At 35.4% G+C, this 24,930-nt stretch overlaps 1 protein-coding gene across 1 annotated transcript in view; it reads right to left on the bottom strand.

Annotated features, from left to right (window-relative positions):
* The window catches only part of LOC113115753 (mannosyl-oligosaccharide 1,2-alpha-mannosidase IA-like), a 161,500-nt gene that overhangs the window by 32,167 nt on the left and 104,403 nt on the right, over positions 1-24,930 (bottom strand). The window contains exon 4 of the mRNA XM_026283334.1: positions 14,442-14,522. Within this exon, the coding sequence (XP_026139119.1) occupies positions 14,442-14,522 (81 nt within the window). The remainder of the gene's footprint in view (positions 1-14,441; positions 14,523-24,930) is intronic.

Below are 24,930 nucleotides of genomic sequence, written 5' to 3'. Positions count from 1 at the left end.
AGTAAGACGGAGGCTACTATCGGGTGGGATCTCTGCCAGAAAGACCTCATCTACATCGACACTCCTTCCGGTGAGTCTACGGTGGTCCACCCACGCACTCGAGCATCACGCCTTGTTGGATTCTGGGGCAGAGGGTAATTTCATGGACTTCCAGTTCGCTAGTAAGCTTAACATTCCTCTCACCTCCCTCAAACACCCCATTGCACCCTTTGCTCTCAATGGACACAGACTACCAGTCATCACTCAGACCACCTTACCTGTTTCCCTCACCACATCTGGCAATCATACTGAGGAGATATCATTTTACATTACGGACTCACCTTCATCCCCCATCGTTCTCGGTCACACCTGGCTTCAGAAACACAACCCCAGCATCAATTGGCGCCTTGGATCTGTGGTTAGCTGGAGCGAGGAATGTCATTTGTCTTGTCTTTTGTCTGCTGGTGTTAATGTTTCTGAGTCTGTGTTTCAGGGGGAAGCAGTGGATTTGGCTAGCGTGCCCGCGGAGTACCACGACCTGAAGGAGGTGTTCAGTAAGTCTCGTGCTGATTCTCTTCCTCCTCATCGTCCCTATGACTGTGCGATAGAGTTATTGCCAGGTACTTCTCCGCCTAAGGGCAAGTTATATTCTTTGTCTGTTCCAGAGACGGCGGCCATGGAGAAATATATATCCAGTTCTCTAGCAACGGGGTTTATCCGCCCTTCCTCTTCTCCAGCGGGGGCGGGGTTCTTTTTTGTGGGAAAGAAGGACGGATCCTTGCGACCTTGCATTGACTACCGAGGGCTGAACAACATAACGGTAAAGAATACCTATCCTTTACCGCTGATGTCTTCAGCTTTTGAGAGGTTGCAGGGAGCGTCCGTTTTCACTAAATTGGACTTACGTAATGCTTATCATTTGGTCCGCATCAGGGAGGGGGATGAGTGGAAGACTGCCTTTAACACCCCTAGAGGCCATTTTGAGTACTGCGTTATGCCGTTCGGGCTAACCAACTCGCCGGCAGTCTTTCAAGCACTCGTTAATGACGTGTTGCGAGACATGGTCGATCTGTTCATATATGTTTACCTGGATGACATATTGATCTTTTCTTCGTCTCTCCAGGAACACGTGCAACACGTACGACGAGTGCTTCTGCGGTTGCTAGAGAATGGATTGTTTGTCAAGGCGGAGAAATGCGTTTTTCATGCACAGTCTGTTTCTTTTCTAGGACACATTATTTCGACTGAGGGTGTTCGCATGGATCCTGAGAAAGTTAAGGCTGTGGTAAATTGGCCATCCCCAGAGTCTCGCAAGGCCCTGCAGAGATTTCTGGGGTTCGCCAATTTTTACCGGCGTTTCATTCGCAATTTCAGCCAACTAGCCGCTCCTCTGACCGCCTTGACCTCCCCTAGTTTGACGTTCAGGTGGTCAGACGCAGCTGAGGCTGCGTTTGCCAAACTGAAAAGCTGCTTTGTTTCAGCTCCCATTCTCGTCACCCCTGATCGCTCACGTCAATTCATAGTGGAGGTCGACGCGTCAGAGGTGGGGGTAGGAGCAGTGTTATCCCAACGCGCATCCTCAGACGGAAAGGTGCATCCGTGCGCGTATTATTCTCACCGTTTATCTCCTGCAGAAGTTAATTATGACATTGGCAATCGAGAGTTGTTGGCAGTCAAACTTGCACTGGAAGAATGGCGTCACTGGCTTGAGGGGTCGGGTGTACCTTTCATTGTATGGACGGACCATAAGAATCTCGAATACATTAGAACCGCCAAAAGACTTAACTCCAGGCAGGCTCGGTGGGCATTGTTTTTCGGTCGTTTCGATTTTACACTTTCTTACCGGCCGGGTTCCAAAAACATCAAACCCGATGCTTTATCCCGTCTTTTTGAGCGTTCCGATCGTACTGCTACTCCCGAGCCCATTTTACCGGGGACCATCATTATCTCCGCGCTCAGGTGGGAGGTCGAATCGAAGGTGTTGACCGCCTTAGAAGGGGTAACGCCCCCGGCTCGTTGCCCACCGAACCGATTGTTTGTGCCGGAGAGGTTACGGTCAGACGTTCTCCAGTGGGGTCATTGTTCCAGTGTTGCTTGTCACCCAGGGGTTAGTAGAACTAGATTTCTGGTCAAGCAACGATTTTGGTGGCCTGGTATGGCTCGTGACGTCCACGATTTCGTCTTGGCTTGTTCAGTTTGCGCTATTGGTAAGACTTCCAATCGACCTCCAGATGGGTTACTCTTACCGCTGTCTGTCCCTTCAAGACCCTGGTCCCACATTTCGCTAGATTTTATCACCGCCCTCCCGCCCTCTAAAGGCAATACGGTGATTTTAACCGTAGTGGACCGGTTCTCGAAGGCGACTCATTTTATTCCCTTGCCCAAATTACCTTCAGCCAAGGAAACAGCGGTAGCTGTCATTGACCACGTCTTCCGCATACATGGCCTCCCGACAGACGTGGTTTCTGACAGGGGTCCCCAATTTGTGTCCAAATTTTGGCGAGAGTTTTGTAAATTGTTAGGAGCGACTGTTAGTCTTTCTTCCGGGTTCCATCCCCAGAGCAATGGTCAAACCGAACGAGCCAATCAGGATGTCGAGAGGGTTTTGCGATGTTTGGTTTCCAATAATCCTTCGTCCTGGTGTCAGCAACTCTCAGTTGTGGAGTACGCACACAATTCTTTGCCAGTGTCATCTACGGGCATGTCTCCATTTAAGTGTAGTTTAGGGTACCAACCACCTAATTTTGTTAGTACGGAATCCGAGGTTTCGGTCCCCTCCGCACACGCATTAGTCCAGAGGTGTCACCGCACCTGGACCAGAGCTCGCAGAGCTCTGCTCCAGGCTAGGTCGCGCACCAAGGCTAAGGCCGATCGCCACCGGTCGAAGCCTCCCCGTTACGTCGTCGGTCAAAGAGTGTGGCTTTCTACCCAGAATATTCCTATGCGGTCCGTTTCTAACAAACTTGCTCCCAAATTTATTGGCCCGTTTTCTATTACCAAGATTATTAATCCGGTTACCGTGCGTCTTAGCCTTCCTCCGGCGTACAGGAGGATTCATCCCGTGTTCCACGTCTCCAAAATTAAATCGGTGATTTCTTCCCGTCTTAATCCGCCTGCTCCGGTTCCCCCCCCGCCTCGTCTCGTTAATGGGGAAACCACCTATTTGGTTAATCGTATTCTGGACTCTAGACGGAGGGGACGCGGTTTTCAGTACTTGGTGGATTGGGAAGGTTACGGTCCGGAGGAGAGGAGTTGGGTTCCTGCTCGGGACATATTGGATCACCACCTTATAGATGATTACAATCTACAGGTAAAGCAGGCTGGGAACGTCAGGTGACGTCCTAGGGGAGAGGGTACTGTCACGGTAGGAAATCCAGTGTTTCCTCCGTGTCATGTTTTGTTATTGTTTTTGTACTTACGTTGTCTCCATGTGCTCGTTTAGTTGATTGTCATCACCTGGGTGTTGATTGTCTCGCTCCAGCTGATCGTCATCATACCTCTGCTACTTATACTCACCTCGCTCTCTCTCTGTTGTCAGATCCTCTCTTATGTCTCCATGTACTAGCTGGATTACCGTCTTCCGTGTTTGTGTGCTGGTTGGATTCGTGTTGTCGTCCGCGTGTCAGTGTTCCGGTCTGTTCCTGGTTCTATCCATTGACCACCTTCACCTGCACCGCTGACTTCACCATCCCGCTCTTCTCACGCCACCGTAGACCTTCCTTGCCATTGCCAACACTCTGGACACTCCTTATCAATAAACATCATCTGATTGCCTGCAATTGCTTCCTCCTCTTTTATCTGTCGTTACAGTACGCCAATGGCCCTTGTTTTTATCAGCTGTTTGGACTCTCATTCTGACGGCACCCATTCACTCTGGAGCATCCATTGATGAGCAAGTGATGCATTGCTACATTTCTCCAAATCTGATGACGAAACAAACTCATCTATATCTCGGATGGCCTGAGTGAGAGGACATTTGCAGCAAATTTTCATTTTTGGGTAAACTGTTTAAATCTTTAGAGATTTAACAAAAACAGATGAACAGAAAATCAATTTTTTACGCAAATTGCATGTGACAATCAATGTAAGAATTGCATTACAAATGCACAAATTAATTCTGCTCCTGTTGCATGAAATGACGCCAAATTATGATAAATAAATGAGAAATGTATTCTATAAAAATGTCAATAAACATAAAAATGCATCCTGGAAATCCACCTGCAACATTCCCACATATTTCATTATAGGATGAGACAGAACAAATAAAGCACATGATAGGTTACTCTTTACATAATGCATGGCCAGAGCCACAGACGGCTTAATATTTCTTGGTTGTTGTACAGGAGATAGGAAAGACAAAGTGCAATATTACTTCTAAAAGAAATCACACACAGCTGTCAGAGACTCATTGATTTCTATGATGGAAGATAACACTGGTTTTCCTTCCCCTGCGGGACTCGGCACATCAAAGCCAGCTCACTTTAACTACAGGAAAAATGGTGCAGAAGTTGATTTCATTGAGCAACACTCTTTCAAATTACAGTTGCTGTGATCCCTGAGAAAGCCTCAGACGATGAAACCGCAGGGGTCAGAAAAGAGCTTCAGAACAACAAGAGGGAGTTGCCTTCCTTCCAGCATTAAAAGAGCAATGAAACATCCCATGAGACTGCTGCTCAACCAGGAGCCCCCTTCCACATATTTAACCTTTACCAATGTGACGTCGATTTTCCTCCAGCAACACAATCCAGCATGAAGTTCATCTGACTGTCACAGAGAGACTCTGTTCCCAACTCGAAGATCGGACGCTGCATAGACGAGATTCTGCAAAAGTGCATCCCTGCTGTATAACGGCTCTATATCAATATATCAATAATGAGCAATATATACGGTAAATAATATGTCAATAATGCTGCAATAATGTTGCAAAGGACAATAATGACAGTTGAGAGGATACATATGCATACTTTCTGAATAAATACTGTAAAAAAGAATTTTATAATATTTTCACTATTTTCACACATTTAGTTTTAGTTTTTGTTGACAAAATAAAATTATTGAAATCTTTTTAATTAACTAAATAAAGGTAAAATAAAAAAACGAAACATAATATATGAAAAACAAACAAAACAAAACAAAAAATCTGAAATGTTGCGCCATGATAAATAAATGCTTAAATAATATTTCAATAATGTTGTGAAAAATGACGATTAATAGTATATATAAGCTTATTTTTTGCATAAAGAGTTTTCTAATATTTTCACTTAACATTTAGTATTTTTACTGTTAACTATAAATATGAAAAACATTTCCATTAATTTACATAAAGCTTAAATAAAACGAAATATAATACTAGACAGAAAACTTAAAATTAATAATAATAATAAAAAAACTGAAATGTTGCACCATGATAAATAAATGCTTAATATTTTAATAATGTTGTGAAAAATGACAATTAATAGGATATAAGCTTAATTTTTTGCATTAAGAATTTTATTATATTTTTACTTAACATTTAGTATTTTTACTGTTAACGAAAAATATTAAAAACATTTTCATTAATTTACATAAAGCTTAAATAAAACAAAATATAACATTAGATGAAAACCTTAAAATTAATAAATAAAAGAATCTGAAATGTTGCAGTATAAAAAATAAATGCTATTAATAATGTTGTGAAAAATTACAATTAATAGGATATACAGTATAAGCTTAATTTTTGCATGAAGATTTTTATTATATTCTTACTTAACATTCAGTATTTTTACTGTTAACAAAGATATTAAAAACATTTCCATTAATTTACATAAAGCTTAAATAAAACGAAATATAATACTAGACAGAAAACTTAAAATTAATAATAATAAATAAAAGAAAACTGAAATGTTGCACCATGATAAATAAATGCTTAATATTTTAATAATGTTGTGAAAAATGACAATTAATAGGATATAAGCTTAATTTTTTGCATTAAGAATTTTATTATATTTTTACTTAACATTCAGTATTTTTACTGTTAACTAAAAATATTAAAAACATTTCCATTAATTTACATAAAGCTTAAATAAAACAAAATATAATATTAGATGAAAACCTTAAAATTAATAAATAAATAAAAATCTGAAACGTTGCAGCATAAAAAATAAATGCTATTAATAGTGTTGTGAAAAATGACAATTAATAGGATATATAAGCTTAATTTTTTGCATAAATAATTGTATTATATTTTTACTTAACATTCAGTATTTTTACTGTTAAATAAAAATATTAAAAACATTTCCATTAATTTACAAAAAGTTTAAATAAAAAAATATATAATATTAGACGGAAATTTTAAATTAAAGTAAAAAAAAAAAAAAAAAAAAAAAAAAAAAAACTAAAATGTTGCACCATGAGAAATAAATGTTTAATGCTAATTCAAAAGTAGTAGTATATAGATAATACGATAGCATTGAATAAATTAACTTAAATATTGCTGTACACTAAGGAATCACCATATTTAACCAAATATAATACTGCTCTTTTCTCTAATTTAACCCTGACTTCTTTTTTTTTGTGTGTGTGTGTGTGTGGACCTCATGAGGAATCAGCTCATTTAAACAACTTTAGGGTGCACAGAACTGATTAACACCAGGGTGTCTTTAATTTTCCTAGCACAGATTTATTCAGGTCTATCGATCAGAGAGTGCTAAAGCTCCAAACAGCCAGAGGGACATCCTCAAAACAAAGCTCAATACCCAACACAACCATAAACCACGTCATAACCATACATTACAGTCACCCACAGCTATTTACAGCACAGATCCTGCACCAGCCCATCTATCCTGGACACCGGACCCTCTGGGAGCCGATCTAAACATCCTCACCGTCCCTTTAAAGGACAAACCATTAGCTAATGACACTAAACACCAACTCCGTTTGATCTTACCGGTGCACATACAAACTAAATAAACACATGATGCTAAAAGCTTCAAAATAATGCACTAATTCACCTGCACAAAGAGACATCCCTCGCTTTAGAGTGAAAAAGCAAGATGCAAGCAATTAAGTGTCATTTCGAGGAAAGCAAATGTGCAATATTATTTATTATTAAGCATGTAATTGATTGTTGCGTCCCGGCCTTGTAACCTCTCTCGCAATTAACGCTGCTTTTATGTGCTTAATTAATAGTCCTTGCAGCTTCATGTTGGAACACACACACAAACAAATGCACGCACACACACACACACATATAAACACACTCAATTAGATTCTTAAATGTAAATGAGAGAGAAATTTCTGCTGTAGTTTATGCAGGATCCCTGAGGGACATGCACATTAATCTGAAGAAATGGGACACAAGAAAATATGAATCTCTGATGACCATTAGATGCATGTTTGGAGAACGTTTCAGCTTAATATGCAATAGATAATATGCAAGATATTTTTTACGATGAACTGAGATATGCAAGTGTTGTTTCTCATCTATATACATCTCAGCTTGTCATCAGATCAAGTTATGTACATAAAGTTAACCACTGCTTAACATTTACTTTTTTCTCCAATAGAGCACGTGCTCTTAAGTTGAAAAAATCACCAGTGCATTAAAAAAATGCTATTTAACTGATTAAATAATGAGTTTTTATAAATAAAGGTATTTTGTAGAAGGGATACAAGAAAATATTTGCAACAAAATGACTAGCATAATCCAGAAAGTAATCTGAATAATTAACACATTATTGCCGATACTAGTAATAAATAATGTGTTAAATAATGTTCTTACAGATGCTACTAGAGTTTATTTTCAATTAAATCCCAGATACAGTTTGTGTAAACAATATTCCAATAATAATAAAAAAATTAAATAATGCATAATGCAGGACTTTTATTTATAGGCAAACGCGAAATACACAAGGACTCTTATTTTGAAAGTATATGCTTTACTACTGCAGGCTGCTCATTCAAAATGATGAGATAAAATATGCAATCTAACAACAGTCAAAAGATCATTTAAAGTGATTATTTAACATTAATCATTACATTAAGACGTTGAGTAGCTTTAGAAATAAATGTTTTTATTCAACATTGCATAAAAAAATAACAAAATTATTATAATTTTTAAATAAAACTATGTTCTGAATAAAAAACTAAAATCTCCAGTAGGTGGCAGCAACGAGTCTTAATGAGTGAGTCATTGAATCATTCATTCAACAGATTCATTCAGAAACTAAGCAAGAGACTGTCAAATGATTCACTGAATCAGTGAGCCACTTGATTCACTCAAAACCATGGATTCATTCAGTAATGAATCACCGCTGTGTGTTGATTGGGCCCTAGTTGGCAATAAGTTGTTCTTCAAAGCTAAATAAAGAAAAGCACGCTCTCTCTGCATGACAAAACTAAAATAATTGACCCTCTTCCACCCTTCCCAGTCCCACGCTTTTATCTCTTTATAAGTTTGGACTCATATGTGAATGAGCAACATTTGGGCATCTGTTGCCTCGACACCTGCTTTCTTTTTACTGGGAATACAAAAAAAAAGCAGAACAAGTGTCGCAGCTGCTGCGTTATTTATATTCAATGCATTCTTCCTTTCTAGACAGATGATGCATTGTCTTACAATATTTAAATTCATATAAAAAAAATGCACACCCACAGACGCATCCAAATATTTGTCCAATATATATCTAGAATACCATCTGCGTCCTGCAGAATAAGTTTTCATGAATATTTTTTCAATAACTGTGAATGTAATCCTCGCATACTATATAGGATGGTTATAATGAGACTCAGAAAGCAGTCCCACAAAACTGACTGGAGGTTCAGGAGAGGACAAACGCAGCTCGTACTCCTGGATCCCGCGTCTGTCGTGAGTTTTATGGGCAGTGGTGACCGAGCGCCTCACCTTTGGCCCGGACCCACAAATCAACATCAAACTCGCTTCTGCAGAAAGAAGGCTCTGGGAAAGCATTGATAGAGAGCGGAGGCTTCTGGAATCGATAGCGCTCTCATTGTTTAAAGCAATGGCCTTTAGCCCATAAACAGCATTTTCTGCAGAGGCGATCGAAAGTCTTATGAACGTCTTTGCCATAATGAGAGATGGGCAGTGGAAGTCCATTCTGGAATACTTCTGACTCTCCGTGCACCTGAAATTTGCATCCTTCAAATGCATAAGGATAAAGAAGATGACAACACCCATTAGCCCTGATTAAAATCCAGCACAACATCTCATACCTTATAGCTTGAAGGAATATTAACCCGCAAAAATTTCATTTAAATGTAGGGCCCTATGAATTTGGCAACTGTGGAATGGAATTTACTGTATAACACAGAATGGCATGGAATTCGGATGAAAGAGTCAAAATTAATCAAATGTCAACATGGACCTATGTCTGTGAATATTAAACCTGATTTTAACAGTAAAACCCCTGTTCTGCAGCACACACACAAAAAAGAGTTGTTAAATATTCATTTAATTACTGTTTAAAACCTAAAATCTTGCAGTTGGTTTTGGAATGTTGGTGAAAATGTAACGTTTCTCAAAATTCTAAATTTTTTAAAACGGTCACCGGATGCAAAATTCACTTTAATGTGTTGGCAGTGTCTGCACACAACCACCCTATAATTTATTATTATTTGGCAAAATATAGTAAGGAAAAAAAATACGCATGCATGTGATCTGCAGGTCTTTGTAAATGCCTTCTGGCAGGTTTTCTGGATTGAACTGGCAGGAGGTTGGAAATAATGCGGTTATACCAACAAGGAAATATAAATAACGCAGCGGGAAAGAAAGAAAACGCTATGTGTCAGAATCAATAATGCAGCAGCTGATTCACGGCTCGATGAACCGTGCATGATGTTTCTTCAGGTCAGTCTGACATCCTGAATGGTTTGATATGATCGCTGTAGCTCGAGTGAGAAAACATTTATGTAAAGACTAATACCTCATACCCTTCTGCCAGCAGTGGTTTGATCTTAAGGTAATTCCTCAGAAAAATAGGCTGTAGGCTTTTGACGTAACTGCCGTAATGGTTATATGCAGAATATTTCAAGATACTGCAGGTGCAGAGGACAGGCTTTAGTTATACAATCGCTCAAATAAATAGCTTATGGATGAGGATGCTGTTGAGCTAGAATCGAAGAACTAAATCATCAAAAGATGAAGCCGGTGCAACATCATAGTGCATTCAAGTCGTCCTGCAAAGTTGGGAAAATCATTATTATAAAATTTAACTTGTAAGAACAAGATGGCAATGTACCTTTCTGTGTAAAATTCAATATGATCATTTATGTTTTTATTCAATTTATGAAGCTGCTCTAATTTGAATCAATATATATATATATATATATATATATATATATATAGATATATTATAATTGTACAATATGACAATATTAATACATGCAACTCAACTTAATAAATAATTTTCACTCAATTGCTATTAAATTTCACAAATTGTTATAAAGATAGCACGTAGTATTAAATTAACACTATGTAACACTGTGTAAGTTGCATGTATTAATATTGTAATATTATTTCTTTTAAAATGTATTGCATTTTTGTTTTAAATCTTTCTCTACAATGTAGATTTTTAAATGAAGAAAAAACTTTATTTTAACAAATTAATTAATGCAGTCTTACAATTAACAGTATGTAACATTAAACTTTTTTTTTTAAAGTAGGAAGACTGAAATAGTATTTTATTATAAAATATCCTCAATTTTTTTCCTTTACTTGTAAACATAAAAAAAAAAAAAAAACAATTCTAAATGCAATGCAGATAGTTTTATTGTTAGAAAAAAATAAACAAACATCTTACTTGCAATATATATATTTTTTTCTCTGAACATTTATGTTGCTTTAAGCATAAGTTTTTCTTAATCAGAAAATAATAATATTTTGTGCTGGACACTGACATACTGTAAACATGCAAATACACATACAGTAGATCATTAGTTCTATGCCAGTTTCTAATTATAACGACACAATCTGCTCTACACTTCTGGGTCAATTACACATAGATGTGCATCAATGAAAATGGCAGTTTTACTTCTTTCGGGTCACCTGGCTTCATCTGCGTGATCTTACAGTAAATTAGCACAAGCGCAGAGGTAATATAACGCCCTTCAGTTTCATACTAATAAGGGCGATACAGCTGACTGATGTTCTGTTGGCAAGTGGAAGAAGACATCCGTCAGTAGCCATGCAGTGCTGGGACAATTTACAGAGTGGAAAATTACAACCCAGTCTGTCGTTTTTGAGTAGTTTGCATAAATTCCCTGGTTTTTACCGTCATATAGATGCATGATACATATGACGTGAACCTTCAAATGAGTCTTGCTTGATGTTAAGTACATGCACATGAAGAAAACACGATTTAGGTCACCTTTACTGAGCAACCGAGTGTGTGATGAACGCTATAATGAAGAGGCATTAATATGAAGAACATTACACTGCATTACACGGTTTATCTATTCACAAAATACAATACATTTAAAAATGATAACATTACATTTTATTATAATAAATAATGGCAATAAAATGTTTGCAACTATAGGGATGGACTGTTTATCTCATGGGCGAGTAACTTCCAGCAAACATGTGCAGTTTGCTCAAAATGACAATTAAAAAAATAATAATAATTTATTGTTCACATGAGCCAGATGGGTGTCAATGGCTACTGCACCAATTTTTATTTTTATTATATATTTTATATATAATAATTTTTTATTTATTAACAGTAGGGATGCAATTATTTTAAAACTGTTCTTGATACCATTAAGCTGATAATTATTATCATGTTATGGCTGACAACTGATAAATGGCTTATAAAATAAAATTCTATAATATTATAATGTAAAATAAAACTATACTAAAAATGTATAATAAAAAAAATGAAAAAAATAAAAAACCACTAAAAAAATAATAATGATAAAATGATTTTATTTAAAAAATGAAATATGATTTTTTTTAATATAATATTTTATTATGATATTTTACCTACAGATTTCTACTCTATAATGACTTTTCAATGTCTAGACTTTGGTGTTTTAAAATTTCCTTGCACGATATACTCCGGTTGACCAAGATCATGTGAACACTGGTTCTTTAATAAACGTGGTCACTGTAAAGGGATTATAAATAAATTAAGAAAAAAAAAATTAAGAAACTTTATTTCATTTTAAATCTTGATTTTTAGTTGTTTTAACAATTTATATTTAACATATTTTTGATATACATCAATAACCGATACTGATTAAAAAAAAGTGTTACACTTTGGACATTCAAAATATAAAACATTAATAGAATGTGTATATTATTACAGAAGTCTCGCTGACTGAATATTTTATAGTTTTAGAGTCAAGAACAGCTAACATCGATGACTGAGACGATAGCGACGGTTATGTCATGATGTTTAGCCCAGAGAGAGAAAACGATTTTATCGGCCACCAAAACAAGAGCAACTCTTTCCTTTGAACAAATGGAGCTGTGCAACTGTAAATCCTGCTGTGTGCTGTTTCCCTGAAAGCTCCTACCTCATGCTGTCGGCAAGATTTACGCACGCCTTGCCACCGTGGCCGTTTCGCAAAAGTGGGTTTTCCAATCACCCGCCCTTATCTGCATGGGGTGCAACCCCCCGGAAACTCAGGGAAGGAGACCGATGAGATAAATCTACATCCAGAACACACACGCATGATGGATTCCCAGCGTACATGAATGCAGGGATAGATCACTGCAGACTACTGTGCACCCCTGAGAGATTTATCAGCGATGTGGACAACAAACTCCATCGATAGTGAGAGACGGAGACAGAAAAAGTGCAAGACTAAAGCAGAAGCATCCCAACCAGATTCCCTTTACATCCACATCCATTAGATATGAATCTAACAGTTGAATAGCATACAAACTATCTGCTCGAATGCACTGAAGTTACAGTCTATACAGGCAACTGTCAGATTTCCAAAAATGTTAATAAATGTAAATGTAAACCAAAAAAGATCCCCATTTAATTCAGTTCAGCTAAGGAAAGCGCAAAGTGATTTAGAATTTCATATCAACCGATAATCGGTTTAACCGATATTTGTACAGATATTTTCCACTAATGACTATATCTATGCAAAGGTGATAGTCTCCATTCACTTTTATATCACTCCATTTGAGAACATTAACATCAATTTATTTTGCCTATTGTTAATATTATTGCTGCTGCATTTGTTGTTATAAAAATGCTGTGTTTTATTGAGATACAAAGATGAAATGGAACAAAAATTTGATCTGGTCATGCTACTTAAAAAAAAAAAATCTGCTCAAATGTGTTGAAGTTACACTCAATATATCAATTTACCACAAAAATAAAAATAAATGTTAATGTAAACCATTAAAACTATTTAAAAATAGTCGATCCAAGATGAAAATACTGCAGGAAGACGTAAATTCTAGAGAAGGTTTTAGTAGGTTTTATGGTCAAGGTTTTAGTACCATTTTAAGTACCATATTTGCATTAAATACACGCATTACGTTTATTTTTTATTGTAATTGATGTCTCAGTTATATAATGTTTGATTAAACCTTCAAAGCCACTCTTCACTTTCCCAAGAACTAGGATTTATGACAGCCAACAGTACAATTATACATTGGCAACAGTTTGGAGTAAAACATACAATAACTATATGAGTAGAAAGCTGAAGAAAACTCAAAGTGACTCAGTTTTACATATATTTTACCAGTATTTTCAACTAATAATTACATTAATGCAAAGTTTCCCTTGAATTTTTTACATTTAGCAGATGCTTGCAGATGTTCTTCTATTTCACAATTATTCATATTCTCGATTTAAAAAGTTTTTTTTCCATTTATTTCACCTTTTGCATTAGTTTTGCTGCTGCTTCAGTTGTTCTTATTAGAAAAAAATATATATGTTTACATTTTTGTGATATGAAAATGAAATTAAAGAAAAACAAGTAAAACAGTAAATAAATATCGGTTCTGTATATCGGTTATTGAACATACAGATAATCGGCAAAAGTACTGGATCTAAAATAAATATTGGTCAATCTAATAAAAATGATGGAGAATATCACATTTCACAATTTTATTCCTACTACTGTATATGCTCCCATCTCTCAAACAAATATGTCTATATTGAGCATCTCAGTGAAACGACTCATGCGATGTGCAGATGTAACACGTGTGCTCACATCTGACACAGATCTATAAACACAGATGGATGGCTTCAGAAAACACAGAGCATCTGTCTTCCTCTCTGACTAATTCTGACGGAAAATCAATCTCCATTAGTTTGACTCATGACTACTTTCGACTTCAATATGATGCCCTCAGGTTTGAAAACTTGGCCCGCTTCAGACGAACCATGCATACGTGATCTCGCTGTAACTCTTATGATTAAACATGAACTCCTGTTCCAACTAATTACATTAAAACAAGTCAAACTGAAGCGAGAAGAACAGATGAGACTGACTCTTACCTCAGCTCCCGTCAGGTAGTACGCAGAGAGAAGACCGCCAACGTAACGGATGTTCACCTCGAACAGGGACGCCTCTCCATTCTGCAGGAAACAAACAAGAAACTTAACTTTATGTTTTAGAAACAAAACAAAGGACAATAATAATTGAGGAAAACATTGTCCAACATGCTGTATGGTGTAACAAAAAGGTCATGGTTATAGTCCAATGCTGTTTTTACCTAAATAGGTGTTGAGAACCTTTGCTAGCTCATATTAAAGGGGCCACATTACGAGCGATCAATTTTCCCTTGATATTTTGTGATGAAGCAGTTAATTGTACTACCTGAAAATTTATGCATTTAAATTGCATTTAAAATTTCTATGCATTTGAATTACACTGTTTTACCAAACAATAAACTGCATGTCTGCCAAACATACAGTAAACGAAACAAATCATATTTGTGTGTTTCAACAGCATAATAATCAGGTTTATACATGTATCATCAATAAATCCAATCTGTTTCAATCTCATGCATTTTAATACACTGAATATTGCTTGTTCCACACCTATAGCCATATTTGAACTATTATCATAATTTTCTGCTGAATACATTTTTCCTTCACAATGAACAGGTTTATGTTAATTCTAAGCCATTTAAACGAATGCATTTGGAATAAAAGTCAAAATCAAAAAATGCAATGCAATTAGTTAATAAACTATGCAAGGTTTTTATTTATTTATTTTTTGCAGTAGAGAAATCTTACCGGTTGCAGTAATGCATGACTGACAAATATGCATCACAAATGGATGGACGTTTTATATGCAGTTCAAATACACCGATCCTAAATATAGGGTTAAAAAAAATCTAAAAAAACTCAATTTCCAAAGGTCATGGAGTCACGGAGAACCATACTATTCCTGTTTTGCCACAATAAATGGTCCTTCAGGAAAAAAAATGTAATAATAAAAATGCATGACCGCTTTAAAGTCCATTCACATCTCAAAGATTGTTTTCTGGAATCCATGCGGCCGTGACCTCTGGCTGTGTCGCTCAGGGACTCGTATTCAACGCCGCAGTGCTTTCCTGCTGCGGGGAAACGACCGAGATCTCTGCGGCCAGGGCCGAGAGGGCAGACCGCTATTAAACACTTTTAGACTGTGTTTCCCGCTGCTGCGAGTCAAAGGAGGCTATTGATATTTTGAAGAGCGTGTGAATAATAGCAATTGTGCAACATTCATTTTTCTCAGCAAGACCACCATGAATTGTTTTTCCTATTGCAAATCAAATCAAATCTCAAAATGATTGCATTTAAAGTATTCAAAGTCTCTCACCTCAAATTTAAGGTACAAGTCTGACATTATTTAATGTACAGTTCAAACCCCAAAAATGAAACGATAATATCCTTCCATGGATTGTTTATGCAATGTTTCCTAAAAACTAAAATAGCACAAAAGCACACCATAAAAGTAAATTTCTGACTTCAAAAGACTAATAGCACATCAGTCATATGAATTATATTTTCACGGTGTTTTTATATTTTTACAGGCTCCTGTCAGAGTATTACTGGACTGCAAAAAAACAAACGAACATTTTATCCACAGATAATAATAATAATGCACATGATTGCATTTAATGTTACCTATAACATATTATGTTCATTACTGCTCAAACAAGAAACTAAACTAAATAAAATTGCAAAACCAAAACCAGTTACAATGATATAAATGTTGGCTTATATTATCCTCATGCATGTTTACACAGAATAAAACTTTATGAAAACTAGCTTGTGTTATGCATTGGCTAATAATAGAGACTATTAAATGCAAGAGGAGTTAAAAGGCCTAAATAGACATAATATGTCAGCATAATTACAATCACTTGAGTTTGCAAGGAGTCGAGGTGACAAGAGTCCTTATTGACTTGCAGTCTCTTACAGTAAGGAAGCTGAATCTCTGGAGTATTCGGTAAGAGAATTATAGCAGAGAACCATAGAGTCTAATCACCTCCTCAATCCATTCATTGATGCCCTGATCAACAGCACACTTAAATCACACTCACATCTGAAATCTAAAGAGGCTTCCAGCTCCATTTGTGTCACAGCAGAGCGACAGCAGACATCCATCACAGCCTGCTTCAGAGCAACGCCTTAGACGAAGAACAAAATAACACAAGCCTTCACTGAGAGCCAAAGAAAATAATCCCAACTCACACAGAAAAGTCTTTGTGTCTCAAATCAGCTGCTGAATTATTCTCACCAGCAAAATAGAGCATGTTTGAGGAACGCACGCTAAACAACCATGAATTAAGAGAGGGTTTAAAAGGATTATCCTGTAAGAAATCAGACAAATCCCAAGCTACAAGGCATTAGCAGGTATAAATGTTTGTGTATGTTGTTAAAACACAAATATTGAATGGCTCTCACTCGAAGTTCTGTAATGTTGCAGTATTTATAAAATAAAGAGTGATTAAATTAAATGGCACATAATGGTTCACCCAAAAATAAAAAGCAATGTAGTCATCCTCAGATCATTCAAGATGTAAATGAGTTTGTTTTTTAATCCGATTTGGAGAAATGTAGCATTGCATCACATGCTCTGAAAGTGAATGGGTGCCGTCAGAATGAGAGCTGATAAAAACATTACAATAATCCACATCACTCCAGTCCATCAGTGAACATCTGGACAAAAGACAAAAGATTAAACAAACCCATAATTAAGACATTTTTAACTAAAATACATAGAGTCTATGTATGTGCAGATTTCTCTCCTGGTTCATACAAAACCAGTTTTTCACTGGAGGAAGTGTTATTATGGATTATTTTAGTTTAAAACGTCTTAATTATGGATTTGTTTTATCTTTTGTCTTCTCCAGATGTTAACTGATGGACTGGAGTGATGTGGATTATTTTGATGTTTTTATCAGCTCTCATTCTGACGGCACCCATTCACTGCAGAGCATCCATTGATGAGACACTGATGCAAACCTATATTTCGCCGAGAAACACACTCATGTTGGATGGCCTGAGAGGGACCACATTTACAGCTAATTAAAATTTTGGAGAACATAATCACCCAGACTTTCTTTTACCCTTCACTTCTGCGCTCCATAATAGCCGTGTGGTTTCAATCGGGTCCGTTGTGTTATTATAACCTCCAGACCTGTGGTCATGGGTAATGAATGCACTGTCAAGCTAATAGCACCAAATTAGCATTTTAATTCCTGCACGTTTGGCAGGTTGCGCACGAGGAAGGCTGCTGTAGAGATGCTATTGTTAGTAGCACAAAAATGGAGCGCGCTGAGATAATGAATAAAATTACTGCTGCTAAAAATACAACACGCTGAAAGCTCCTTCAGCGGTTCAGAGACACTGCGCCGTTCTGCTGTAAGCATTGAGTGGAACAGGAACAGATTTAGACACCGTGCTGCCCGGTTTGGTGCTAATATGATTAGCCACCAGAGGATCTGTAGTGTGTAGAGAGAGTCTGTTCACACCAAACTCACAGCTGGGATCAGAATAGCATGCCGTTCAACCCTCACTATTTCTGCAGTACATAGTGTAGTATTAATTCATTATTTTATCAAACTGACATTTTTTGCATGAATAATTACAGATTATGCATTTTAATTTCCAAGATTGGTTCCTTTTCAATTCATGAGTTGAAGTATAATATATATATTTATATCTAAATCTATATATATATATATATATATCAGTGCTGTCACATGATTAATCGTGATTAATCTCATACAAAATAAAAGTTTTGTTTTCATAATATATTAATGTGTACTGTGTATATTTATTATGTATATACACACACACACACACACATATATATATATATATATACAAACAAATGCATGTATATATTTAAGAAATATATTTATAACAAAATATAATAATAAAGAATATTTTATTTATTTATATTTTCTAAATATATACAGTATGTTTGTGTATTTAACCATAAATAATAAACCGTACACACAGCTTACATATATCATGTCAACAAAAACATAAATTTTAGGTGCGATTAATCGCGATTAATCGGTTTACAATGACTAAAATGCAAGTTTATTCTGGAATATATTATAAATACAAAATATAAAAATAAGTGCTATTAAAATAAAGTTGTAATGTTAATAATATATTGAATAGATTTAATAAAAAAAAACTAAAAACAATGCTTTTTTAACGATTTATTAAATGTATTTAGATTAAAGTGTATTTTACTCACTATTTTATCAAATGACTATTATGAGAGAAAAAAAATAGTGTCATTTTTTGTTGTAATTCAGAATCTGAGAATTGGTTCATTTTTAATTTAGGACTTTGAATTAGAATTAAAAATGAATAATAAGTTCATTTTGACTAAACTATGCAAGTTTATTCTGATACGTGGAATATATTAGACTTAAACACAAATAATAGCAATCAAAATGTCAAAATTTAATTTGTCATACAACACTACGAAATATTCGCCACACAACTTTCAGATGATTTTAAAATCAAAACTTCAATAATTTTTTTTCCCTATGCTTACTGAATCTATATTTTACAATAAATGAAGCACGAATATCTGTCGGTGTAATTTCACAGGCTTCTGTCACTCACAGGACGATGAGGCTTTTAAAAACAGAAGGCAGTACTGGAGTTTCAGACAGAGAAAAGTCTTTCATTCATGTGCAAATGTAGCACTTTAGTGTCACTGCACTAGTGTATGAGTGAGAAATGGTGAACCAAGTGCATCTTGATGCTTGCTAAACTGTCGGGCAGGTGTTAGAAAACGTTGACGGATGTGTTAGACCCATTGCTCCTCTCATCACTTAGCATGTAGCAACACTAACAGTCCAGCAAAAACATGCCCAAGTGAGTAAAAGAGATTCACACAAACTTAAAGACAGCGATTAGCCATAATTAGCCCTCAGTGATCACCAAAATGGACTAATCATAGAGTAGACATCAGGTTTATATGCATGACATTCTTGTAAGATTTCACTTGCAATTTGCACTAAAAATTAAGAAATGTGTTTACAATTAAAATGCAGCTGTGCATAATGCATCACACGCTGTTAAAGTGTGGTGAAACATCAAGATTTTAATTATGTTCACATGTTTTTGTGGTGTTTTTAATATGCAATTAATAAAAAAAAGAAAGAACATTTAACCAAACCTGTCAACTATATATAAGTGCAACTGCTGATGAACATGATGCATGACGACTGAAAGCGTGATAAAGCCTATTAAAATGTAGTGACATCAATGCATTGCACGCAATGCAAATTAACATAATAAGATTACTTTTTCAAGTAATGCATTGCTTGTAACACAAAAATAAAATAACTCATTACTTTACATTAAAAGTAACACTAAGTAACAATTACTTTTTAAAATACTTTTAAAAGTACTGGTTATATACTCCTAAAATTCAATATGTGAGGGTTTTTGGCTGATATTTATATCATGTTGCTGTTTAGCAGTTTACAGTTTTCTGAATGTCTGCACCAATGCAAATGTGATATTCAGACACATTATTGCATGTTTTTGGACAACAAAAACAGTTCCAAACAAAGCCACAGCAAAACTTTCATGACTCTGTTACTGAATGAATCTGTGGTTTTGAACGAATCGAGTGAGTCAACGATTCAGCGACTCATTCATAACGAATCACCAGCTTAATTTCTGATACAAACAGCCCTTTGAATGAATCAGTTGAATGAATAACTGAATCAGTAACTATTTTTTTTATATTATAAAAAATACATACACTAATTCCAATTTAAAACCAATTAATCTCAGCATCAAGTTTCGCAATAATAAATGCAAGCTTAAAAGTTTACATGTAATGAATTGTGTGTCGTTTTTTCGTAATGTTTATCCAATGCTTTTCTCATTTAACACATTAATGACTTTACACGATCCTTCTGGAGTCATTTCTCAGCCCAAATTGATGTGTGGTGCATTACTGTTATATGCCTAACTTTGTATTTTTTCCTGTAGCATGGAAACCTTTAAAACCAAATGGCTTCATGTGTGAATCACTCTTAAGGTTTCACAAGTGTCTTCATTGTTCTGTGCTCCAGACAGACAGCATGAGTGATGCTCTCGTTTGGCTCTTCTTTGGAGGCTGATTCCCATCACTTTCAGGTCACCTTCGCTTTAAGGAGCTCGTTCCTCACCGACAGCCTGGAGATCTTCAGAGACTCTCATTTATTTAGACAGCGTTGGAACACAGATGGATCCATTATGTTGAGGGTATCAAGAGGCTACTTTGAGAAGAAGGTTTGGAGTTGCTGGAGTGTGTAGTGCTTTAAAAGTCAAAGCGTGCAAACTAAATCAAACACTGCAGCGGTGTGAATTGAAAATGAAATGAATCATATATATATATACAGTACATATGTATATTCTTCAAGAATTGGCTTAAAACACATCTCTTCTATACATAACTCTAACACTCTCAATTCTAATTCTAATCTTTAACCCCTTAACTGTCAACCCCCATTTTTTAAAATAGGTATTAAAGTGCACTATCCAAACTTAAATTGCTGTAATTTATGAACACTTTGGAATATAAACCTAAGGTTGGTCTCTTTTTAAAGAAGAAAATTTTTGGCAGATTTTTTCAAGAAAAAAGTTATAGATAATAATATGCGCTATATTAATTTTATTTTATTTGTTATAAATATTTTACATAACAGGTTTTACTCTAAAATTGGTATAAAATTAAAGCCTTGTGTCTAAATAAGTTATGTTACAAATTTGAAGTTGATATGAAAAAAATTGAGGTTCCTGTGAGATTTTATTTAGGGCGTCATACCACACACAGCCACTGGGAGTCATCAAAACTATTTTGAATTTTGCTTAATGATGTTTTCTCTAGATTTCTCTGTGAATTTTACCTCTATCTCAAAATTACCACCAAATATGAAATCCTGAGACTCAGACCTTTCCAATGATATGTTTGTTGCCAAGATTATAAAAAGTTTTGGTTCTAGAAGACCGTCTTTTTCTATTCTGTCTTTTTTCTTTTTCTTTATTATATAATAATTTTTTATTTATTTATCTAACTTAGACTTACGCATCATTGCTCTTTTGTTGATTTTGATCGCTTGCATTGTCCTTGTTGGATAAAAGCGTCTACTACATGATTAAATATAAAAATGTATTTTTATATACAGTTTTTCCATTAAATTCAGTCATAAAATGTACACAAAACATTAAGTCGCAGCCAATAAAACACTGTATGTGTCAAAATTATCAATTTTTCTCTTATGCCAAAATGCATTCGGATATTAAGTAAAGTTATGTTCCATGAAGATATTTTGTAAATGTCCTACTGTAAATACATCAAAACGTAATTTTCCATTAGTAATATGCATCGCTATGAACTTCATACGGACAGTTTTAAAGGTGATTTTCTTACCATTTCATTTTTCGTTTTTTTTTTTGCACGCTCAGATTATCAAATAGTTATTTCTCGTCCAAATACTGTCCACATACATCAATGGAAAGCTTATTTATTCAGCTTTCAGATGAGGTATAAATCTCAATTTTGAAAAATATACATTGGTTTTGTGGTCCAGGGTCACAATTATATGATCAAATATAATTATTTTAGTCCTAAAATGTGTTTTAATATATATATATATAGTGTGTATTTATTTTAACAGTGGTCACTCTGGTCCTGAACAATACAATCAATCTCATCTAAACATGTTTCAAGCCCATCCACTAAAACACTTCCTGGCAAATTAAAAGACAGGGTTGATAATTAAGACAGACCCACCAGAGTAATTAGAGCCAATTACAGCCGCCCGTCCTCCTTGCAATCTCTCTCTCTCTCTACATTACACTAACCTGTCAATACAACAGCGAGCACAAGAGAAAGTCATCACCAGACGCGGCTCTAGGCTTCTGCTGGCCGTTCAACACTTACTTACACTGTGTCCCAACTTCCACTTTCAACAGAAAACATGTCACCAGGAGAAATGGTGCAGGACTTGCTTTTATTTTACACAACAGAGCACAGCAGAGACGAGCGCTTGTTTAGCAGACTCAACTCTCATTCGCTCTCTTCACAGAAGCTCAGAGCCTGAACCAAAGCAACATGCTCACATTACAAACTAGGACTTTGACAAAACACCTCTGAAAACAAAACACACAAGATCGAATATTTCATTTTTATGAGGGAATGGACTACAACTCCATTAAACATTGAGAATGAATAAATTCTATGTGTGTGTGTGTGTGTGTGCTTTATATATACACACACGCACATTCACATATGTATACACACACACACACACACACACACACACACACACACAGACACAAACAAACATATATACATACATATACATAATATATATATATATATATATATATATATATATATATATACACACATACATACACATATGTATACACACACACACACACATACACACACACACACAAACATATATACATACATATATATACACACACACATGCATACACACACACATATATATATATATATACACACACACACACACACACACATATACATACACATGTATACACACACACACACACACACACACACACGTATACACACACACACACACACATGTATACACACACACACACACACACGTATACACACACACACACACAAAAACATATACATACATATATATACACACACACACATGCATACACACACACACACACACACACACACATATATATATATATATACACACACACACACACACACACATACACATGTATACACACACACACACATGTATACACACACACACACACACACACATACACATGTATACACACACACACATACATACACATGTATACACACACACACACACATGTATACACACACACACACAAACATATATACACACACACATGCATACACACACACACACATATATATATATATATATATATATATATATATATATATATATATATATATATATATATATATATATATATATATGAATTTTGTTACATTATAAATGCTACGTGATCTCATGAGTATTCTTATGCATTTTATATTGATGTATCAATAGCATCTAATACTTAAATTATTTATATTTGAGCAACTTTTTAATGTACAAATCCTTATTTATGAATATTGAAATCATGGCATTAACATTTTGATTTTATTTTATTCAGTTGTATTATTTATTTTTACAATGAATAAATTATTGTGATTGCACATATGTAAATATGACACATTTTTAAGAAATGAATGAAACTATTACGTTTGGAGTGGGATTAGCCACTAAATATATATACAGTATATATAGTTATTGGAGGTATACATATTTCTGTTCATTGCTTTTTTATATTCTAGGGATGCACCGAAATGAAAATTCTTGGCCGAAACCGAAAACCGAAAAAGAGAAAACCACAGCCGAAAACCGAAACCGAAACACCGAAATAAATTATGCCAATTATTAGTACCATTGCATTTATTGCTATGACCGTGTACTAACTTTACTAAAATTAAGACATTGCAATTGCATAAATTAATATTAAAGTTTCAAAGATAATTACAATTACATAACTTATTAAAAAAAAAAAACACAAAAATACATAATTACTAATGATGTAAATATTTATTAAGCACATTGCAACAATGCACAGTGTAAAATAAAATTCAAACTAAAAATTTATCCCACTCGTGTATATTTAATAATAATGTACAGGCCTACTGGCCTGCAGAAAGGTTTTAAAATGAACAGTTCTCTCATAAAAACAAAGTGCATTTAGGTGAAGTGCATTTGAAATTGTTCTCTGTAGGACTAGAAAGTGCATTACTTCTCCAGTTGGCAAGACTGTTATCACTTCTGGGGATGGGGACTTCAGACAGATAACCATCTAGCTGTTGAGCAGTTGAGCTTGTCATCTGCCTGACATTTGAGACATATTTGAGAGAGTGTATTTAAAAAGGGCCAGGGCATAAATAAACATTTTTATCAAATTAAAGCAGAAATCTAGCATAAATATGGCTACAATCTGATATTATGTATGTATATATGTTTGTGTGTGTGTATAAGAAAAAAATAGCCAACGTATTATTATTATTTGAGGCACTTTCTTGCAGAATTCCACTGAACATATCAGACAACGCTGGTGCATGCCACTCATCTGGTGCAGAGACCAGTCTTTTTTTCTGCGCTCTGATCTGTCTCCTGCGCTTGGCGCTTCTCCGTCTCCACGCGGGTTCTCCGCATCCAGCGGCGCCTGGATCATTTCTCGTGCGCGCTGACTTATTTCCGCATCCAAGTAATGGTCTTTATAACGCGGATCAAGCACATTCGCGATGAAGTGCAGAGGATCCGACAAGATCTCAGTGAGACGTGTGCTAACAGACTCTATAAGACTGTACTTTTCTTTGTTTTATCTTCGTGGTCCGTCTTAATCTCTTTGTTAGGAGACGCTTTAGTGCTGCGAATAAAGGAATAAGAAGAGAGAGTGTTCTCACTGGTGTTAAGTG

The sequence above is a fragment of the Carassius auratus genome, chromosome 16 (genome assembly GCF_003368295.1).
Source record: "Carassius auratus strain Wakin chromosome 16, ASM336829v1, whole genome shotgun sequence".
Classification (NCBI taxonomy): Eukaryota; Metazoa; Chordata; class Actinopteri; order Cypriniformes; family Cyprinidae; genus Carassius; species Carassius auratus.
The sequence above is the reverse complement of the archived record's forward strand: the minus strand, read 5'-3'. Positions and strand labels throughout refer to the sequence as shown.